Below are 22,880 nucleotides of genomic sequence, written 5' to 3'. Positions count from 1 at the left end.
GTTGGTAACATTCATACAGTTCATCAGAAATAGTAATGAAAATGACTCGTACATTTCCTTTGTTGAATCAAAGCCTTTTCTTACTCTTGAATATTCGCATGTTTGATAATATTGTAGGTATTCTGGAAGAGCTACTGAGCAAGGAGAATAAAGTTCTGGAGCACTGGACACAACGGAAGAAGCGCCTTGATCAGTGCCACCAATACATCTTGTTTGAACGCAGTGCAAAGCAGGCTCTAGAATGGATTCGGGAAACTGGAGAACTCTATCTCGCTACGCACACAAATGTTGGAAAAAATCGCGCGGAAAATGAACAGCTACTACAAGAACACAATGAATTTAAAGGAGCTGCAAAGGTTGGAAATTTACGGGGTTGTAAAATACATATTATCACTGCGGCGTATGTTCAATCGTGGCATATAAAATTGTGATTTTGCATCCAGGAAACTCGAGAGAGAGTTAAACTGCTTATTCAGCTAGCTGACAATCTCGTTGAAAAAGGACATGCTCATGCCGCTGCGATTAAGCAATCTGTCGCTGAGGTGGATCAGCGCTACAAGGACTTTAGTTTGCGGATGGATTGTTACAAAACCCAAATCGAGGGAGATCTGGGAATTCAATCCGATGATGGTCACAAAGATCTGGCTATTGATAGAAACTCGGATCCTCTTTTGGAAGAAAAAATTAAAGGAAAAGACTTGAAAGAGCTAAATGAAGAGAAGAGACGATCCGCTCGGCGAAAAGAGTGAGTTTACAAAGAAAGAACGCAAAATTTTGACGATCTTAGTGAGATTCTACACTCAGTATAAAATTGTGGGAAAATTAAATTTTCGCAATAACTAGATATACTTAATTTTCAGGTTCATCATGGCCGAACTCTTACAAACCGAGCGGACCTATGTTAAAGATTTGGAAACATGCATTCGATGCTTCTTTGAGGAAACGAGAAGCGGACGAGGCAACGTTCCCGCCGGACTACAGGGAAGAGAATCAATGATATTCAGTAACATGGAAGAAATTTACCAATTCCACAGCGATATATTCTTGCGTGAATTAGAAAAATATGAAACTATGCCAGAGGATGTTGGTCACTGTTTTGTTACCTGGGTAAAATTTTTCATGCAATTTTTGTTAATCGTTTGATCGATCCCGATTTTAATAACTCTTTATTAGTAATCTGTAATCCTTTATCCAGGCTGCGAAATTCGATATGTATGTTACGTATTGTAAAAACAAGCCAGAGAGCAATCAACTACTAGTCGCACACGGAGGAACGTGGTTTGAAGATTTACAGCGAAAGCACAGAGTCGAACATCCCATCGCTGCATATCTAATAAAACCTGTTCAAAGGATCACAAAGTACCAACTACTCTTGAAAGATCTTCAGGTACAGCGAACAATGATGTTTTGTGCTTTGCAGTTACCAAAAGCGACAATTTCTATTGTTGAAGTAAATCGCGTATGCATGAAAATGGTGCGGTCAATAATTTTCATTTTTTTAACAGGCTTGCTGCCAGGAAGGTCAGGGTGAAATAAAAGATGGTTTAGAAGTAATGCTAAACGTGCCTAAAAAAGCAAATGATGCTTTACATTTGAGTCTTCTGGAGGGCTGCGACGTCAGAATAGATACACTAGGAGACGTAGTGCTTCAGGATTCTTTCACAGTTTGGGATCCTAAACAGCTGATTAGAAAGGGTCGAGATCGGCACATATTCCTTTTTGAATTGTACCTCCTGTTCAGTAAAGAGGTCAAAGATTCAGCTGGAAAGGTTAGTTGATGATCAAAGAGTCTGACGTCGAAAGATTAGCCAGTTTACAGCGTCGAAACAATATTTTTTTCCTCTTTTCTTTCCTACTATGATATTGTTTTCCAAATAAACTGCAGGTCAAGTACATCTACAAGAGTCGACTGATGACTTCTGAGCTGGGAGTAACCGAGCACATCGAGGGTGACGAGTGCAAGTTTGCAGTGTGGACAGGACGGGCGCCGACCAGCGACACTCGGGTTGTCCTGAGGGCCAACTCCTTGGAGGCGAAACAGTTGTGGGTGAAGAGGCTACGCGAGGTCATTCAGGAGACCTACTTCAGTTTAAGCATGCCCAAGAGTCCTGCGAAGAAGAGTTCCAGTCAGCGATCTAGCAGAGACCTCGAGGAGTGTGCATCCCTGGACGATAGCGTTGAAAATCTCGATCGTAACTCCCTCGCGTCGTTTGGATCCACAAATACGACAGATTCCGATAAGGTAAGAGATTCTGCAACGGTTTTCTTAATTTCATTTTATACAATATGAGCGTTACACTAGAAGATGCAAATTCGCTTAAAAAAAAAACTGCAAGCATCTCCGAGTTCGACGTTATATTACGTTTTGAAAAAAATGCTTCAAATCGCACACCTTGGGGTGAGAATGTCGTATTGCATAAGTATATTTTTTTCGCTGGTAGCGATAAATTAACGGTGAAATATAACCGGAGCCCCAATACTACTGACTGGTCTTATTATTCTTAGATACATAAGTCTCGCCAGTCGTGTTTACAATAAACATTTAGCTCACACTGTCCGTCAGACAAGAGCCTGGAATACTTTGCAATCGACCAGGATCGTAAATTTCATAGAAAATGTTTTTCGCCAACGGACACCCCGACAACTCTGTCTTTTGTATTATATGTATATGTATATTCTTTGATCCACGTGTCTTTCGTGCCAATTTCCACACGGTGTATACACGTGTATACTATAATTCATGCGACCAGGTCAGTCGTGATAAGCTTTATATTCTTATAGGTGTATACAGAGAATGCTCACACTTACGTATGAGCATATCCGGTCTCGTTTTCTTATCTCGAGACCTTTCCTGATTATTTGTGGTTTCACAGATGCAGAAAAAACGAAGGAGCTTGGGTTTTTACTTTCCTTTGTTTATTTATTATTCATCTTGATTACTGTTGTGCACCTAAACGTTTTTAAGGGATAAAAATGCTCTATGTTCGTTTCTTTGCGTCGCGATTGGATTTAAACTAACTGGAAACGTTGGAAAGTCCTTCACACTGAGTAAATATCGTCCAGAGATTGAAAGTTTCACTTTACAATACTCTTACAACCGTTTAGTAATACGCAATTCATTGGGAATTTCGTTTTACTTGTTCTACAGAAAAACCGAAAGATCCTTAAAAATGGACAGGTAGAAGAAATCTTCGGATAATAGGAAAAGTAATTCCTTCCTTAGGCACACTGCTCTCTATATTATCTTCAACTTAATTAGAAATACCATTGTCCACACGATCTATTGGTCGATTTGAATAGATTTCATGTTATCAAGTAAATCAGAATCTAATTAGGAGACTTGGATACGAAATTTTTTCAACTTCATATTTACGTTTCTTAGTTTTCTTATACGAGCATATCACAAATTTCACCGTCAAATCCGACAGGCAAGATCTATTTGCCCACATCTTGGTAAATTTATCAAGATACAAAACTGCCCAACAACATTAATTGAATAAATACTGTAAAAAAATGCATGACGAATCCAATGATTTGGTTATTACATATTAAACTTAGTCTCAGAATTTCAAAACATCCATATCAAATCATAAAAGCTGGGTATCTAGGACGCGTCTCCTATCGATCGTTGATCTAGTTTTAATTTCTCAAAGTTTTTCCCCATCGCCGTCATCGACTGTTATGCAATTAATTTCACAAAGTACGGGATTGACGATAAACCGCTGCATTTATCAATGCCTATTACAAGGTATAACGTGCAACATCCGTGCGGAACGTGCGAGTGAATCCTTCTCCATCTTCATCTTCGCATTCTCTATGTCGCGATCTAAATTATTTTTTTTTTTTTATTGTAAATTCTTTTTCATCCTTTTTTCTCATTGTCAGTGGAGACATAAGTATAGGAAAAGAGACAGCCGATGAGTGTTATAAGTAACCCCTCCATCCCCAACTCTGGTGAAGGAGGCAGCTGCGCGGGGGTTCTTCACCTAACGGATCGATCCTTTCGAAACGCCTCTTTGCGAGAGGAGGCTCCCCCCCTCCCCTGCCCTCTCACCATGCGTCGTAGTGAAGCTACCTCAACCTGAACCTCGAACCGTCCCGTTACACAGGCGACGATAAGGACATATATATGCAAACCCGTAAACGTAAGCGTTCTCCGCAGGCAGGCAGGACTGACGAAGCCGACGCTGACGCCGACGCTGACGCCGACGCCGACGGCAGCGTCGTGACCGCGCCATCGCCGGTGGTTAGCGTCGTCGCATATATCTAACACTAGGTGTTATGCGCGGTGGCTGCGGCTGCGGCGTCAGGCCTCCGCCCGGGCGACGACGCCGGCTCCGGAGAACCTCGAGGAACCTTTCAGGGACCGACCGAGCAGTGTCACCGCGACTCTCGGAATCTCCGGATCCACCGATCCCCACCCCGTCTAGCGTCTCTTGCATACGCGCCGTCGTTTATCGCCGGATATATTCATTGGAGATAATAATCAACTCGATTCTTATACGCGCATTGCGGTGTAACTCGTTGATTTTATCACATACTACGTATTAACATGTATCGTAAAGAAATGTAGAATATTTGTCAGGCGTAAGCAGACAGACGGTGGTAATCGAAGGGACAGAAAAAAAACTACATACCAAGATCACGGTGACAGTCCAACCCTTCCTTGGACCGCGAATCTGCTATAAAAGAGCCGGTCTCTTATTCGCGGGTCTTTTTTTTTTTTTTAATCCTGACATGCGGGACCGGATTTCGGCGATGACGATAAGGGCTTCACCTCCTCGTCGTTGTCCTGATGGGTGCTGCAGGTGCGCCGCTTCGTTTAGGTCGCTTTTTACCCTCTTGGATATAACCAATGAGTTTTAAATAGAGTCGAGTTGAGTCGCGATCGGTGGAGAGTCTTCGGGTTTTTAATACCCGGTGTTTGTTTATTTGTTTGTTTGTTTGTTTGTTTGTTTGTTTGCTTGTTGGTTGAGTGATAAAAACGACGCCGGATATTACAAGGTGTGTCATGTCTTCGTCCTCGACCAGCAAGACTTCTTCCATCGCCCAAAAGGCTAGACGGAAAATATCTCTACCATGGTTTCGTCAGGGTTCCGTTGCTCCGCCGCACCCCGCTCTTGCCAGGCAACACACCATCGATACACCCGGTTCCTTTCAGGCAAGACTTCTTCGACGGCAACCTTCCCTTTCCCAGGTAGAGAGGCAGACCAAGCACACTTGCACGCACTTGCTGTATCGTGTCTTTTTTTTTTTGTTATTTAAAAAAAAAAAAAAAAAAAATTTTTTTTTTCTTTACCCCTCATTTCGTACTATCTAATTTTTTTTTTTGCCACCCCGAAAATTCGTCGCCAAGTTGTCTAATAAAAAAAATTATGCATACAGGAATCTTTGAACGGTTTTCCAAATTCTGTGTAAAAACAAAAAGAAACGGGGAAAAAAAAATGCAAAAACATCTGACGGGAATGAATTTCCCAAAAAAAAAAATTGTTTCTCTTTCTTTTCCCTCTCAAGAAACCTTGAATATACATAATTTTGGTAACCGTTTCATTATAACAGACAATATATTTCTCAATCTGCAAAGAACGAGTTTAATTCAATTGTCAATTTCGAATTACACGTTATACAATTGTTTTCAAAAAATTTCCACCATGGATGCCTTAACGTGGATGTGTTTGACCTTCGTCGCTGAAGGGTGAACTTGGTAAGGAAAGGGGACACCGGGTCGCAGATGCGGCGGATCATCTCGACCTTGTCGCGCGATACGGGGGTTTCTCCTCAATCCAGCGGATATATATATATATATATATATATATATATATGTATATATAACTGGACTCATAAAATTTTAGTAAACATTGTTGCATATTACAACGGTTAATTATATACCTAATAATTGCATTGTCATTTTTCTATCGCATTATTATCACCATCATGATCATGATCATCATCATCATCATCATCATCATTATTATTATTATTATTATTCTAGTGCCAAGGAAATATTCCAAATTAATGAAATTAAACCGAAACTAGATAAAAAATGAAATGTAATGAAAAAAAAAAAAAAAAAAAAAAAAAAAATTATCCGTCGTGCGGTTGCGGTTGTAGGTATTTAACAGTTTTTACCGTGCCGCCTTATGGTCTCGGTTAATTATTTTAACGGATTTGAAGTTCGTGGTTGTGTTTTACTTGTTATTTGTGAAATCATCGGGATGTTTTATTAAATCCGTGATTTATAAGCGTTATTTTTTTTAATCGAGAGAAACCGACTACTTTTTCCCTTTTACGGATGTATAAATAAACCGAGGTCTACGTATACAATGTTCACGCGGCTGAATTTTCTTTGCAGATATATGTATGTATAGAAGAGACGACGTTAGTTTAGAATGCAATAGTTATAACGATGTGTACATAAAATCGTCTTACTACGTTTGTACAAGTTATGCGCAATTCATCTAAAACGGTATCGTTATACACAGAGAAAGAGAGAGAGAGAGAGAGAGAGGGAGAGAAGCTGCGGGGCAAATTATCCCGCATCTTCCATATACGAGAGCCAAGTAACCGTGTCAAAACTTAACAACCTTCCGTTTCTCTGTTGAACATAATCACACTGTACGGGTTATGCAAGCTGGTTGAGTTTTTTTTTTTTTTTTTTTTTTTTTTTTTTTACCTATCCTTGTAATTACATAAACCGGTAATTATACCATAATTCGTTACTTCATTTATCAATAGATATATTTATTTTTATTATCATAACGTGTTGCGTGTAATTATGATCGCGAAAAAATGTTTTATTTCACTTTTTATCCAGATGAATGTGATTTCCATACAGGAAATTAGTTGGTGATAAGAAAAAAAAAAAAAAAAAAAAAAAAACAGTGAGAGAAAAAAAAAAAAAAAAAAAAAAAAAAAAAAAAAAAAACAGTGAGAGAGAATGAGAGGGAGATGTAACATTATCCAATTTTCATTAAAATTCAAAGTTACACAATTATGACATGGTAATTTTTTTATTTTTATTTTATGTCGTTTAATTTTTCTCACCTTTCGAAACTAACTTAAATCGAACGAATTGCCGTTGGAAAAAATCTAGTTTCTTTCCGTTAACATATATACAATAATAATATGTCTCTGTTTTATGTATAGCTACATAATATCGTGTGTAGGTGTGCCGTCGTCACTATAGTTTGACAGATGTCAGACGTCGACGTGAGCCTTATGGCCTGATCGTCGATGACACGATCCTATAGGCACATGTATATATACACACAGCTTTAACATCATGCGTGCATCCATATGTGCTGCGTTTATACCTGATAGGTTTTAGTCATTAACGCGTACCTATAGGTAATATCTATGTATCTGTATAAAACGCTGGGTACATACCGTCAATCGCAGAGATTAAAAATTTACGCGTGTACACACACATATATATATATATATATATATATATATACATATTTCTATGATATAATATGATGTAACATGATATATGGCCGATGTAACGGGTAAAGTAAAACGTTTGAATGAAAAATGATGATGGTGATAACAACAACAACAACAACAACAATAATAATAATAATCAGCCAGGGAAAACCGTTCCTGCAATGTCATTTAGTGCGTATAATATATGTATATATATGGTATACATGTGTTCGTGAGGGTGTATGTAAAACAGACATATGTGTATGGGTTGAGTTTGGAATAATCAAACCGTAAACCGTTGACTATAAATATCTCTCGGTTTACTTTAGTTTCAAACTAACGTTTACATATCTATCCTAGGTTTATATATGTATACAGTTTTTGCAATGGATATATATATATATATATATATATATATATACATTACAATTTTTGACTGTATAATAAATTCAACGATGCAGATCTTCTGACAATTATACGCGATGCAGTTTAATGTTATATTACGGAAGAAAAGAAAAGAAAAAAAAAAAAATGAATAGATAAATTACAAGTTGATTTTTTAAGTGAAATTGAAATACGTATTATTAGGTTTTATATTTATATAATTTTCGGATTATTAATAATGACAACGCGTTGGCCAAAAAACTTACGTATATATATATATACACAAGGAAAAGGGAAGAGTCATATTTTTTTTAGCGTCTAGGTTATTTTCTCTCTTTCTCTCTCTCCGTTTTGTACACGTGGTACTTATGACGTAACTAAATTGTTACCAAAAATAAAGAAAAGCCCGATGTTACCAGTCGGATATGTTGCAGGTAGGTCTGCAGTCGACACAGCGAGACAGTTATTTTTCGCTAATTTTCCCCCACAGTGCAGAACCTTGGCTTACCTAACGCACGGCCCTCGGCTGGCTCGCTGGTATCCGAATTAAACTTAAACGCGCACCTCGCTATATAAACTTAATCGAAATTTATACGTTTCAACCCCCCCAGTCGGAGTTAATGAAATTCCGCTCTCTGCGTCGACTTCTGTCCGTCTCTCTCTCTCCCTCTCTCGCTCTCTCGCTCTCTCGCTCTCTCGCTCTCTTATCACCTTCTCTGCCCTGCCTAGTACACGAATTACGAATACGTCATCCCCTCGCGAATATAAATAACGTGCGTGCCTCTCATACCTTATACTACCACAATTATGAAAACGCCGAGGATCTTGCTAATTGTGTTTAAGGCACCCTATAACTTGTGTATTATACCTATGTATATGGGCCAATTCACCAATTATCAACTAATGATATGGACGTCCGAAAATTGATTTTTTGAAAAATTTATTCTCTCTTAGTTTGTACTGTGATTGGAAACTTCAACAAGTTTAAAGAAATGTCACGTTAAAGTTTATCATTTTCATCTAACTGAGGTTTAAATTCGAATATTATTTTCGTATCGTTACTGGAATAAATATATTACGAAGAAATGTGTATCTTACGTGAAAAACTCTCACCTTTTTTAATATATTATTCATTTTTTTGATAACTTTTCAAAATTAACCGGAAAAATACGTTTTTAGGCAGAGAACCGTTTTTTTTTTTCATTCGTTGCCAAAATTTATATTATTTTTAAGTTTTTGATGTAAAAGCTGAGATTTTTTCAGTCAGGAATTTGAATTTTCGGGATGATCATGGGATCTTACGTGAGACACGTTTAATTGAAAAAAGTCTGCTAATAATAGGCTATTTTTCAAATGCAACGGAATATTTTTATCTCTTCGATGACAACTCTGATTTTTAATCCGTTGCGTTCACACCTCCTACTAAAAACCTTATTGTACTTAAAATTAAGATGAAATTATGTTATGAGAATGTATTTAGCCTGACGCATGACGATCGTTAATTAATCATCTTCTTTGTTTATATCCATTCAAAAGACAAGGGAAAAATTAGAAAAAAGATAATTAGAAAATTAGGAAAAAAAAGGATTTCATCATTCAATCGTTGTATGGTAGATCAATTAAAATGTCTTTTTAGAGAATTTTTTTTTCACGCAATTACGGATATTAGGAGACTTTTTTTTCTAATCTAAAAGTGTGCGTATGATTAAACGACGATTCAATTATTCAAATTTCGCAATATTTACGAACAGACAGTTTCATCATAGGAGAAAATCTATCCCATTCGGTATGAAAAAATATAAAAATAAATCACACGTAAGCTGCTGATTGTGAAGTGCGGGGTGAAATCCGTGGGACCATGAACACATTGTCGATGGTCGTTCGGGGTCGATAAATTGTAAGGGAAAACCTGTCAGAAACCGGTATGAACAGCAGAAGCAGCAACGACACTAGGCGAATGGAGGCGGAAGGTTTCACCCTTTGAATTTACGGTTCGTCGAGCGACTAACGCGTTTTACCAATACCGACGGTGTCGCTCGTATTATGTATAATCGGATGCCGCTCGCGGTTGTCAAAACCTCAATAAACATTAGGCGGCTTAAATAAGTTGCGAGGAAAAACCGACCTGCCTGCCTCTCTCTTTCTCTCTCTCTCTCTCTCGGTCAATTTTACCTATCGCCTAATTTTGAGCCGGGGTTGAAGTTCCGAAAGCGAGAAACTTGAGGTTTAAAGGAATTAAACTTTTACGATACAACGACGTTTCGAACGGCCGGAAAGCCGACGGATCAAAGTTCTTCAGTTCTTAAGTTTTCAAAGAAAATTTAACTTGAGATGTATAAAGTAAAATTTGGAAAATTCAAATTAGTCGGTGTAAATAATCAGAATGACTAGGATTACGAATGTAAAAATATTGAAAATCCAAAAGAAAATATTAGCGAAGTGGTGAAATTTTACGGAATCGAAATTTCGATGTTTCAGATTTTTAGATTGTCTCAAATTCTCACTTTTGGTACTTTGAATCATCGGATTTACGCCCTTCCGGAAAGTTTGATTTCTTTACTTCAAGTCACGCCTTCAAGAAAATCCTAAATTTTTCACTTTGGGAACTTTTCAAATTCGGAATTTCAATCCGGCTCCAAAATCTTACATTAAATTTGCAAATTCAAATTACCAAACAATACATCCACTTGTCGCGATCTATAAATTTCTTTTTTTTTTTTCCTCCTTTTACTATTCATGGCAAGGTAACGATTCGTGCTAATATTTTTTTTTTGCTCTAATTAAACAATAATTTGCCAAATATTAGGCAAGTTCATATAGCTTACCTGCCAGCTAAGCCTTACGATTAGCTAATTATAATATTTACAATTTACGTTGCACAAAAACTGTCACGATGAACACGTATAGCTATTTATTGCTTTATCGAATTCAATTGTATTTCATATAATTATACATACGATGCAAGATGAGAAACCGTGAAAAAAAAAAAAAAAAAAAATTACAAGGATCTTGCTTGCAGCAACGATGAGAATGTAATGATACAGTATTATTTCAGGATACAGAGAACTGTATATATAGATATATTTTTACACTTACGACTATTTCTATTTCTATTTCTGGCCCGTGTTTGTATACCGTATTACTTTATTTTTAGATCTTAAGATCGTTTCAATCAAAGAAATACCACGGATATATATGTATATATTTATAACACATTCACACACACACACACACACACACACGTATATACACATCATTCATGCGATCTGTGTGAGAATTTACGTCCGAGGCTTGGGTATAAATTTTCTCGACTCGACATCAAGTCACTGTCTGATTTTTACGTATCAATCTGCGCTTTTTTCCACCTAACTCTATATGCGATGCACGCTCTTTTAAGCGAGTAGAAAAACGATGCGATGCTCCGAAATCTCAATTGGTTCGGTATATATCGGGAAAATATTAGAAACGAAAGAAACAGGATGGCGTTGTTCAATTTTATGTTTTAGAAATTTTCCAAGCTTGATATTTTCGAATTAATATATTTCTGAACCTTTGAAAGTATATAACACGTATACCTATATACCTACATTATATAAATGAAAATTAGAAAATCGTTAAAACTTTTTGCGATTCTCTACGTTATGGTTGATTTTTTTACTTGACTCGAATATCTCCCTTTTCAAAAAACAAAAGGAATAAAATACACCCAGTAATACGATTGCGATCGCACCCTCTACGTCATTTTGTATCTATATCTATCTAATATATCTTATATCTATATCTTGTGCAATAAAGTGTTATTTATTTATCTATTTATTTATTTAAAAAATTTTTTTTTTTAAACCTACTTACTTCCGTCTCTACTTAAACTTTAAATTTATTCTTTTCCCAGACTGGAGTCGCGGAAATGACGTGGGTGGTCGCTGACCATTCGGCGGCACCGGGATCCAGGGAGCTGACCGTTTCTAAGGGGCAACAGGTCGAGGTTCTCGAAAACGGAACCGGCGAATGGACTTTGGTGAGACTATCGGTAGCTTCTGGACAATCGGATTCTCCTCTCGAGGGTCTCGTTCCCACCGCCGTTCTAAAGCAGCCGCCTACGACAGCCTGCAAAACTTCACCTTCCAGGAAGCCTCCGTCACAATCGACGATTCCTGTTGCTCAGCAATCAATTAACGCCGAAGACAGCGGTGAGTGAAAATCAGTTATTTTCGTTGAAAAATTCCGGGTGAAAGTAGATCGTTTTCTGGTATCATCAGTTTTATTGAGGGATGTAATCGTTGGATTATTATTTATATGTTTTCTGGAATTCTGCGAGGGTCGCTTTTGACGATGTAGAATATATTTCGAATACCGGAATTGTAAAGTAAAGAGTTAACTGATCGTGGGGCTAATTTGAGGAATTTTTTTTTTTTTTTTTTTTTTTTTTTTTTTTTTTTTTTATCGTTTTTTATCGTTTTTAAAAAGCAACCTGTAGGTATTTAGATTTTGGAAATTAAGCTACTTTGAAATCTTTATAAATTTTCAAAAACAATGATTTTTCTTTCGATATTTTTTTTACAATATATTTAACGTTGGTAACTTCAGTCTTGTGATTATCTATAAACAAAATAATTATCGTTGAAACACACAAAAATTTTGAAACTTGGTTTAGTCTTCTCTGGGATATTTTTATAGTAAAAAATTATCGAGATAAATTTTACGCTTCATTTTTATGTATAGATTTTTTAAACGTGTATCACCGTTTTCGCACGAGTTTAGATAATTGCGAAAATTTGTCATTCCGTCTACCAGACTCGACGTTAAACGTCTTCCTATAATCGTGCGCACCGGAAGTAAGGCTCCGCTGTATTTCTCACACTTCACACTTCGCCTTTCGTTCTTTATTTTTATTCAATTTAACTGCTTTATTTTTATCGTCCGCACGAGCCATCGTCATTTACTGTTTATTTAATTCTCCTTTCAATTTTGCGGTATACATACTTTGTGTTTCATTGCAGCGTCCGATTAGCGTCTGCGAATTTTATTTTTCTTGTCATTTCTTTTTTTTTTTTTTTTTCTTTTATTTTTGGACCAAAACGCGGCGACGAAATAAAAAGAAATATATTACGAAGGATCTAGTCGTAAAAATTTGACAAAATATTCAAGCGAACTTCTCGATGCATAAACTTGCAGCGTTTTGTAGATTATATGCACTTGGATGATTTCGTTAAATTTTTCATCAACAAATCTATGTAGATATACATATACATGAAGAGCACATATAAATAGAGAGAGAGAGTGAGAAAGGGGCGGCGAGGGGGGGGGGGGGGGGGGGGAATAATTGCAGAACTTCATTGTACGAATACTGCTCGATCAATCCGAATCGCGGTTCAATTAATTCTTTACCAACTTATCGCCGAACTGCAGGAACGAATATACGCGTCATTCTGCAGTTAATGGAATATAGATTTAATTTCTTTGATTTCGATTCGACATGTCTTTTCAAGTCCTATTCTCTTTCTTCATTGATGCGATATTTTTACGATTCCACATGCGAATAATAAAACGAAAGAATAAATAAAAAAAAGCAACCGTGATACACATATCAGGTATAAAAGTTTCTCCCTTAAATTTTATTTTTCTTCTCCTTTTGCTTTTTTTTTTTTGGGGCGGTAATTTGTCACCGCAATTTGTATTTGAGTTAAGCGATGATTGGGTGAAAGAAATTTAAGAAAGGGGGTGGGGGGGGGGGGGAACAAACAATCTAGTGTCAATCAATTTGTCTTGTATATAAGAAAATAAATTTTATACATTTTTATTCGTTGCAAATTTTTAAATCAGTACTTTTCCTGTGATGCATACTTGCTCGTTGTTGTACTGTACAACGTACGTACCTACTTATATCGTCGATTCCATATCTTGAATGATTATATACATGTAGGTATACACATGATATTATACCGCATGCAGCTCTCGTTGAGAGAAAAATTAAGAATCGCGTTTCTGCGTCTGCATGATTGGCAAATGCGTTTGACACAATTATACGTACTGCAAACAGACCTGAAGACAAGATAGCATACGTATTTGCGATTTAATATTATTATACTCGTTATAGAGGCTATCTCGCAATATATATTTTTAGTCGGGAAAGTGCGAGGCATCGATTAAAACCAATCGAAGAATCGAATTGACAATTTTTCGACTCCACGACGTGGCGACTGATCGGAAAAAAAAAAAATAAAAAAACAAAAAAAAAAAAAAACAAACAAACACAAAGATATCGAAATTCTAGAAAGTCTCGTTTCGCTTCATCGGTTTTTGGAATATATTCGCGTTTCATTTGCAAGCCTGTGAATTCTTTGCAACGCTCCATTTTGCAATCTACCGTGTAAGGCATCGACGATTTTTCGATTCCGGTTACTCGCTTTTGTAATTAGTGAACTTTCAACGCATCGTGATAAAATTATGTTTCGACAATTGGTTGATATCTTACTTTTCCTCATTTATTTCCTTATTACTCATTCTATTTATGCGGAAAATTTATTGTTTGTAATTATATAATGAAAATATCAAGAGGAAAATATCCATTTTATAGAAATTTACGAAACTACGATAACTTGTCGTTATATTTTTGTTATATTGTAAGTATATTCATTTTATTGAATTGTTGAAAAAAGTTGATATAGTTGAATTTTTGAAAAAAGAAATAGGAAAATAAGTTTAAAAAAAAAAAAAAAAAAAAACGCAATCCTTCTTTACCGAATCTCAGTTGAATTCTGGCTCGAAGTTTGGCGAACGGAAACAGAGGATTTAACGAAATTGAAAATCACGCCTCGCGGTACAATCGACTGTTTTCCTAATAAGTAACTCGTGTCCCTGATTGACACGAAATGATAAGGAACGGATCGATGATTGATATCGCAAAGCTGCGTGATGGCCGAGGCGATCAGGCGCCGCCGGTCCGCCTTTATCCTCAATTGGGTTTGTTGAAACAGGACATTTCGTCCTGTATCAGATAATCCGTGGAATGGATCGTCGCAAAAGACGAAGCTAGACGAACGTCGAGGAAAAAAAATTTATGCTTTTCTTTACGACATTGATTTATATACGATCGACAAATTGCAATACGTATGAAATTAACTACCGATATAAAAAAAAAAAAAAAGAGAGAAAAAACGAAAATTAAGTAAACCCGTTGAAAATTTAGTATTTTGAATAAAATCAGAACGAGTCTAATCAGAACGAGACTTTTAACAATTTTAATTTTAATATTTGGATATCTCAGCTTTATAAAATTAGATTTTCAAAATTTAAGATGGTGGATCCAATATGGTGTTTTTTCTCCGAATTCGATAGATTTTCAAATTTTCCTTCGCAATATTGGATCCGCCATCTTGAACTTTTAAAATCTGATTCCAGATTCGGAAATATACGAAAAATTGATATAAAATAAATTATAAGATTACTTACCGCTATAACTCACAATCAAAGGGTTAAAGATACAATAATTTTTACAAATATTCAACTTCCTACGATTATTTCGTAATAAAATTAATGCAAAGCATCTCTCTTTATAGTTTTGGCTATATATAAACAGCCCGATCTCATCGAGATGTTTAAAAATTACTTAAAAATCGTTGATTCGTACTCGAGCATCGTTTAGGGGTTGTTATCACGGAGTGCAAGCGAGTTGGCCAATTAGACTGCAACTTTTCTGGGGGATTCCTACGTGCTCTTGACTCACCCTCTGAAACGTCAGAGAAAAAAAGAGAGAGAGAGAGAGAGAGAGAGAGAGAGAGAGGGGTGAACAACTCTGTGCCACTTATTCCGCTGAGCGTTGCTCCTACTCGTGACAACGAAGTGTTTCGGGGGGTTGTTTGAGTTTCCGGCGCTCCGTCTTTTCCTCTATTTCCTCCCCGTGTACACTTTCCACTCTCGACCTTCTTTATCTGCACCCATTTATCTAACCGCTGTGGGCACTTCGACTCGGCGATATCTTCTCAACACCGATAAGTCACGAATGCTTCTGCCATTTCGTGTGTTTTCATATTATATCTCTCTTGCATTATAGGGTAGGCTGGGTAGTTATCACAACCGAGAGAAACGCGACGATTTTAGAGAGACTGACATTATTATCGTTTTCTAATTGGTAGTATAATCGTTATATTGTAGCGTTGTATCGAATATTTAATTAAATTCTTTATCATTATTATTGTTTTATCCGCAATTAATCGACATCCATTGTGCAACAGATGCGCGCGTGCAGTTTGTACCTTTATATATTTTCATTCGATTAATACGCGATTCATTTCTATACGCTCGTGTCGCGTGTTCAGACTTTGCACAGATCTTTTAATGAAATGATAATTTTAAAAGAAAAAGAGAAAATAAACTTGAAGAGAAGTATTCGTATAATATAGGAATATAACAAAGAACCGAAAGTAAAATATCATCGTTTCCGTCTCATATCTTATACTTATATGTATATTAGGGTGATTTTTTTGAACAACTATTTTTTTTTTTCAGTCCCCATCGAAAATTTTGTTCTATATGCCGAACAAATAATTCCCTAAAAGTTATAGCCCTTAATACTAATATTAAGTACTCGCCCAGGGCAACGAATCCGGTCGCATTTAACAGGCAGTTGCATTCAAGGAATATGACAATTTTATTACAAGTAAACTAATCCGTCAATTAGTGGTGTTGTTAGGCGTAGGATTTGTTTCCTCGAGACTGTCACAATGAGTATACCTGCAAAGGGTTTGATTCACGGAATCGCGGTTTTACTTTGAATAGAAACGATTTGAAAAGTTCAGGTATAATAGGCAACAATAAAAGTTAATCCGCAATTTCAAGAAAAACTAATTAACTCGGTCAGAAGTGAAAAGCAGCTGTGCGATTTTACACAACTTCATGAGGTTTTCATTTTAACAAATATTTTTTCAATATTATTCATATAATACTCAATTAAGTCGGAACCAATATGATCACGTATATATACATTAGGGCGATTTTTTTTGAACAACTGTTTTTTTTTTTCAGTCCCCATCGAAAATTTTGTTCTATATGCCGAACAAATAATTCCATAAAAGTTATAGCCGTTAATATTAATATTAAGTACTCGCCCAAGGCGTGAAAAGATTTCCCATGTAAAATACACGTGAATCGAAGCGTTTTTTTTTTCAAATCTCTACAACTCAGCGGAATTTTATGATATCACATTGGTTTTGGTCGCAAATTACGCAGAATTGAACGATCTTCAAAAGTGTCTGAAACGTCGTGAGTCCAACTTACACTGGTGAGATGGTACAGGTCACTAAAGTTGATTTTTACCCGTAATTCTCCATTTTTAGCTATTATCTCCGAAATGATCAACTTTACCAAAAAAATGTTAATGAAAACTTTGTTGGAAATTCAATTTTCTACAATAAAGGTCCTGTAGACCTGATTGCTCAGATTGATATTTCTTGAGATATCGAACTTTAATTTCTTGTCGTATAAAATTTTATGGTTTATCGAATCAAACGTTTTAAATTATTAATATTGCATTGGGATTTGATTTTTTTCGATTCGAATCGCCCCATTCGATCTATTCCATTGAAATATCAGTAATTCAAAACGTTTGATTCAATAAACCATAATGTTTATTGGTTATATTAGATTAAAACGTTTAATTCAGTAGAACATGAAAATTTTATACGTTAAGTAAGTTGAATTCCGATATCTCAAGAAATATCAATCTGAGCATTTTGGTCTAAAGGACCTTTCTTGTAGGAAATCAAACTTCCAGCAAAGTTATTCTGTACATTTTTTTGGTACAGTTGATTATTTTGGAGATAACAGCGAAAAAAGGAGAATCTTGGGTAAAAATCAACTTTAGTGCCCTGTACCACCTCACAAATGTAAGTTGCACTTACGCCGTTCCAAACACTTTTGAAGATCGTTTAATTCTGCGTAATTTGCGACCAAGACCAATGTGATATCATAAAATTCCGCTGAGTTGTAGAGATTTGAAAAAAAACCCTTCGATTCACGTGTATTTTATATGGATAATCTTTTCACGCCCTGGGCGAGTACTTAATATTAATATTAAGGGCTATAACTTTTAGGGAATTATTTGTTCGGCATATAGAATAGAATTTTCGATGGGGACTGAAAAAAAAAAAAATAGTTGTTCAAAAAAATGACCCTAATGTATATATACGTGATCATAATGGTTTCGACTTAATTGAGTATTATATGAAGAATATTGAAAAAATATGTGTTAAAATGAAAACCTCATGAAGTTGTGTAAAATCGCACAGCTGCTTTTCACTTCTGACCGCGTTCATTAGTTTTTCTTGAAATGGCGGATTAACTTTTATTGTTGCCTATTATACCTGCACTTTTCAAATCGTTTCTATTCAAAGTAAAACTGCGATTCCGTGAATCGAACCCTTTGCAGGTATACTCATTGTGACAGTCTCGAGGAAACAAATCCTACGCCTAACAACTCCACTAATTGACGGATTAGTTCACTTGTAATAAAATTGTCATATTCCTTGAATGCAGCTGCCTGTTAAATGCGACCGGATTCGTTACCCGAAAATAGTCTTCGACCAATCAGAGCTGTTGAAACCGTCCACCCTTCCACGTTCCACAAAAATTTGTCCGTATAAATATCGGCCTGCATTTACGCAAACGTTAATTTACTTTGTACCTTTGACACGAGTAAAAGACGTGCGTTGAATCGAACTTCGTTATTATAATCGAGTTTATTAAATTTTGTTACAATTCATTTTTAAATTTATAAATTTCTTGCAATCATCTTCGTAAATCATAATAATATAAACTAACTCTAAATAACAGAAAACCGTTTCCTGTTTGTTATTTTTCACACTCAAATCATCGAGTCGTTATGAAACCGAAGAGATTTGCACCGGATTTGACGGACGGCCCGTCATCTTCGAAACAGATTCACCTCGAGGATACTTCAGATAAATTTCGCCGGCATCGACGCGCGATGCTTTCTCGAGCTGAATTAATAGCGCCAGCGCGTCGTACGAATACAATTCGTTACAATTATTCCGACTGCTTTTCGGGCAATTGCAACGCAGTTCGAGCTGGTTGTTCGTTTTTAGCACGGCAGGAAAATAATAACATCAATATCCTCAACGCTAATTTTCGGTATCATCGTCGTGAAATTCGTAAGTATTATTCGATTATTATTACCTTTTTTTTTCTTTCACAAATATCTTTATTTTTACTATATATTTATACAAAATTTCAATCTGACAGAAAATTTCTTTTTTTTTTTTTGATATCACGCGATTTATTCAAACGAAATTAAACCTTCTCATCGATATGTTTATTGCAATTTAAAATTTTTTTTATCCCCAATTTTATATTGTACAGATTTTATTCTGTTTAAGATAAAGTTTGTTGCTTTTTGTTCCATGGATAAATAATAATTCGAAGTAATCTTTAGTCAAAAAATTTTCCACTTATATATATATATATACTAGACTGTATCAAAAAAATTGACTATGTTTTTTTTTTAATGATATACTGAAAATATTGTTCAAGGTGACGAAAAAAAAATACCATAAAAATTTCAGATTTTAATATAGATATTTAGAGGTGCCTCACCGCGATTTTCTACTTTCCGTAAGAATAACATGGCAAAATATGGTTCTTGCTCCTTGCGATTTTTATAACTAGATAACGACGCGTCGTACAGAAAATTCATAAACATGTTTTTGTAGGAAATTGAACGTTCTACAAAAAAGGTCTGTTGTTATTTTACGATAAATCTACTCCTTCAAAAGTTATTTGAGGTCCTTTGCTGATGTTTGACCTCAAATAACTTTTGAAGAAGTAGACTTATCGTAAAATAACAAGAGACCTTTTTTGTAGAACGTTCAATTTCCTACAAAAACATGTTCATGAATTTTCTGTACGACGCGTCGTTATCTAGTTATAAAAATCGCAAGGAGCAAGAACCATTTTTGCCGTGTTATTCGTATGGAAAGTAGAAAATCGCGATGAGGCACCTCTAAATATCTATATTAAAATCTGAAATTTTAATGGTATTTCTTTTTCGTCACCTTGAACAATATTTTCAGTATACCATTAAAAAAAAAAACATAGTCAATTTTTTTGATACAGTCTAGTATATATACATATACTTTTTCACATTATCAATTTTCATTATAATACAATCCAATCAATCTATAATAATAAAAAGATACTTACACATCTACGTACAATTCGTTTACATTGCATATAAAGAAAGATAAAAAAAAAAAAAAAAAGAAAATGTTCCATGCACAATTTTTCACCACAGAATTCACTGCAATAGCTTTTATAGCCTCGGTCATCCTTGAAGCTTATTCGCCATCTACGTAGGTAGTGGAGGTTGGTTCTAAATGTCCTTCGTCCTTTCGCACAATTCGATTCTCTCCATCCTCTTTTCACCTCATTTTCTCGTGATCCCTTTCGAGAGAACATGATTATCGTTATTGTTATTATTATTATTATTATTATTATTATTTCCGTTAGATTCGATCGAGAATCATATCGTAGGATTAATTGTCTCACACTTTTCGAACGCTTTCAACCTTTGAAGCATTATAAAGTTTTTATTGCAGTCGAATTTCTTGGAACTGGGTATATACCTAAAAGGGTGCGCGAGGTCACTGATTTAAAAAATGGGATAAGATTTGAGAAATTTTCGAAATTTAAAACTGCGGATCTTATATAAGCGAATCTAATCAATTTTTTTATTTTCAGTCCGCTATATTAGATCTGCTATTTTGAATTTTGTAATTTTCACGTCGTCGGATTCGTTTTTGGTGACTCTAAAAACCCGAGATTTACCGAGATCCACTTTTCTACTCCCTATTTATGCTGTAAAAACACGCGCTTACAACACTTTATTTATAGCGCTCACTATACTCGCGGAATCATCATAAACCCTCTTAAAACATCAACGTTGGCATCTTAGAAGTTCAATTATGCGTTAAAAAAAAAAAACAGAAAAGAAGAATAAATTACGGTGATACCTCAAAAATTAAATTTAAATCTCGAATAACAGATTAAAAAAGGTTTTTCACTGTGTATAAGATACTGTGGCGCAAAGGGTGAAAAAATAAGTCAATAATAGAAAAAAAAGGAAGTAAAAAACCGCTCTAAAATTCAATTTTCGCACTCGTAATAATATATATATAGTAAACATATGCAGGGTGGCCACACACCTGGAGAATCTGGAAAACTTGGAATTGTCAGGGGATTTTTAATTTGGTCACGAAAAAAACTAAAAATGTCACTTTTTTATCACGGGAATTAGATATGATTTTTCGAGGTAATAAGTTAACTTTTTTTTTATCGAGATAACAAATTGGCTCAAACTGATTTTTTTTCACCTTGTATATTTCCTCATTTCGAATTGAATTTCAACCGAATATAGAGTTAGTGAAGCTGTGAACGATTTAATTTTTTAGTAACTTACTAGAACTGGGAAAATGTCAGGGAAAACCAAGTTTCAGGTCATGGAAAAATCTGGAAATGCGATGGAATTATTTTCACAAAAATTTGTGGCCACCCTAAATTCTTATAATATAGAATAGATTTTTTTTTATCGTTACCTCATACCTTTATAGTAAAATATCAAAGTTAACAGACCTTGCGAGATGGTTTATGGTTCAGTCACAATCACATCATAGTCTTTTGTCAAGAAATTAAATTAAAAAAAATTATATTTTCAGTATTTTGTTTGTTTTTTAATTCATGTCGTGGTGTATTCTCATCGATTCTTTCTTACTAAATTAAACAAAAAAAAATTTATGAAATTTTAATATGAATATTAAAAGGTCGCTCGAAACAAATCTAAAGAAATGCACCAAAAAATTGAAAACAAAATTATGCGCGACCTTTCAAAATTCAAATTTTGAACTGAAACTTTCGGAAACTTATTTTTTTTTTTTTTTTTGTCTATAAAATTATACCAAAACGAGAAAAAAAATGTAAAAAAAAAAAAAAAAAACGATTGATTTTTGACGATTTCTGACGTTTCAAAAAATGTGAAGCGACTTCTAAAAAATTTTTTTTTGAACTGTCCTTTGGAGTGGGCTCTTAAAACATCAAAAACTAACATCTTGTCACACGAGACTCAAAGAAAAAAAAAGTAGTCGGTTTTTTTGCGCCACCCTAATATACATATATACATATATATATATATATATATATATATATATGTGTGTGTGTGTACGACGACTCATACGTGAAATGGCGAGAGGGTGTAACTGGCGCCGAGAAGAGAGGCAGGTCCTCCTCTCCCTTCGTTCCTCGATCAATACGCGTGTCCTTGACCAGTTCGCAGCCTCCCGCGGATGTCCGTCCGGCTGCGCGACCTATCGCAACCCTCCCTATCTATCCTAGGGGAGAGAAAATCAACCACCTTCCCGCACTGCATCTTTTCACCTCTTTTTTCCCTACTATAATTTCTTCACCATCCTCGGATCCCTATGGATTGAAAAGAATTCCGAGATTAAGCAAGGAAATTATCGTCTCCGCGCGAGTGGAAAATTTTACGTTTTTAAGGATACCGCGGAAATCTGAACGAAACGGCGCGGAAGTTTTTTTTTCTTTCTTTTTTTTTTTTTTTTTTTCTTGTCTTATTTCTATTCTTTCGATTTTTTTATTTTTTACCCCATTCACCTGTGTAATGAGAAAACAAATGAAAAAAAAAAAAAAAAAATCCACACATTATACTTTTATGTGTTAATTATATTTTGAGTGTAATAATAATATTGATATCGTTAAGGGATCGTCGAGAGTGATTGATATTTTGGAATTTAAATTTATCTTGCGTTTCGTTATCGTTGTAACTTTCATATTATTATTATTATTATTATTATTATTATTGTTATTATTATTATACGTAACACATTGTGTATATACATATCCAGTGGGGTTATAATAAAGGTGATTATATTTTCGTTGCGGTATAAAATTAATGAAAATGAAAAATATTCTCTCCGACACACAAGAATATATGTGTATAGTATATAATAATCCGGTGTAATATTTAAATATAGACGTTGTTTTAT

General features: G+C 35.2%; 1 protein-coding gene across 7 annotated transcripts in view; it reads left to right on the top strand.

Moving 5' to 3' along the window:
- LOC124404430 (kalirin) overlaps positions 1-22,880 on the top strand; it is a 48,777-nt gene that overhangs the window by 9,454 nt on the left and 16,443 nt on the right. For all 7 annotated transcript variants that reach the window (XR_006929009.1, XM_046878541.1, XM_046878539.1 and 4 more), the window contains 7 exons: positions 118-356; positions 444-745; positions 861-1,107; positions 1,196-1,387; positions 1,506-1,769; positions 1,886-2,242; positions 11,702-11,999. Coding sequence is in view for 6 of the 7 variants with exons in the window: in XM_046878541.1 (XP_046734497.1) it covers positions 118-356; positions 444-745; positions 861-1,107; positions 1,196-1,387; positions 1,506-1,769; positions 1,886-2,242; positions 11,702-11,999 (1,899 nt within the window). In the remaining variant the exon portion in view is untranslated. The remainder of the gene's footprint in view (positions 1-117; positions 357-443; positions 746-860; positions 1,108-1,195; positions 1,388-1,505; positions 1,770-1,885; positions 2,243-11,701; positions 12,000-22,880) is intronic.

This window comes from Diprion similis, chromosome 3 (genome assembly GCF_021155765.1).
Source record: "Diprion similis isolate iyDipSimi1 chromosome 3, iyDipSimi1.1, whole genome shotgun sequence".
In the NCBI taxonomy this organism is placed as follows: Eukaryota; Metazoa; Arthropoda; class Insecta; order Hymenoptera; family Diprionidae; genus Diprion; species Diprion similis.
This window is presented reverse-complemented; position numbering and strand designations above follow the sequence as displayed.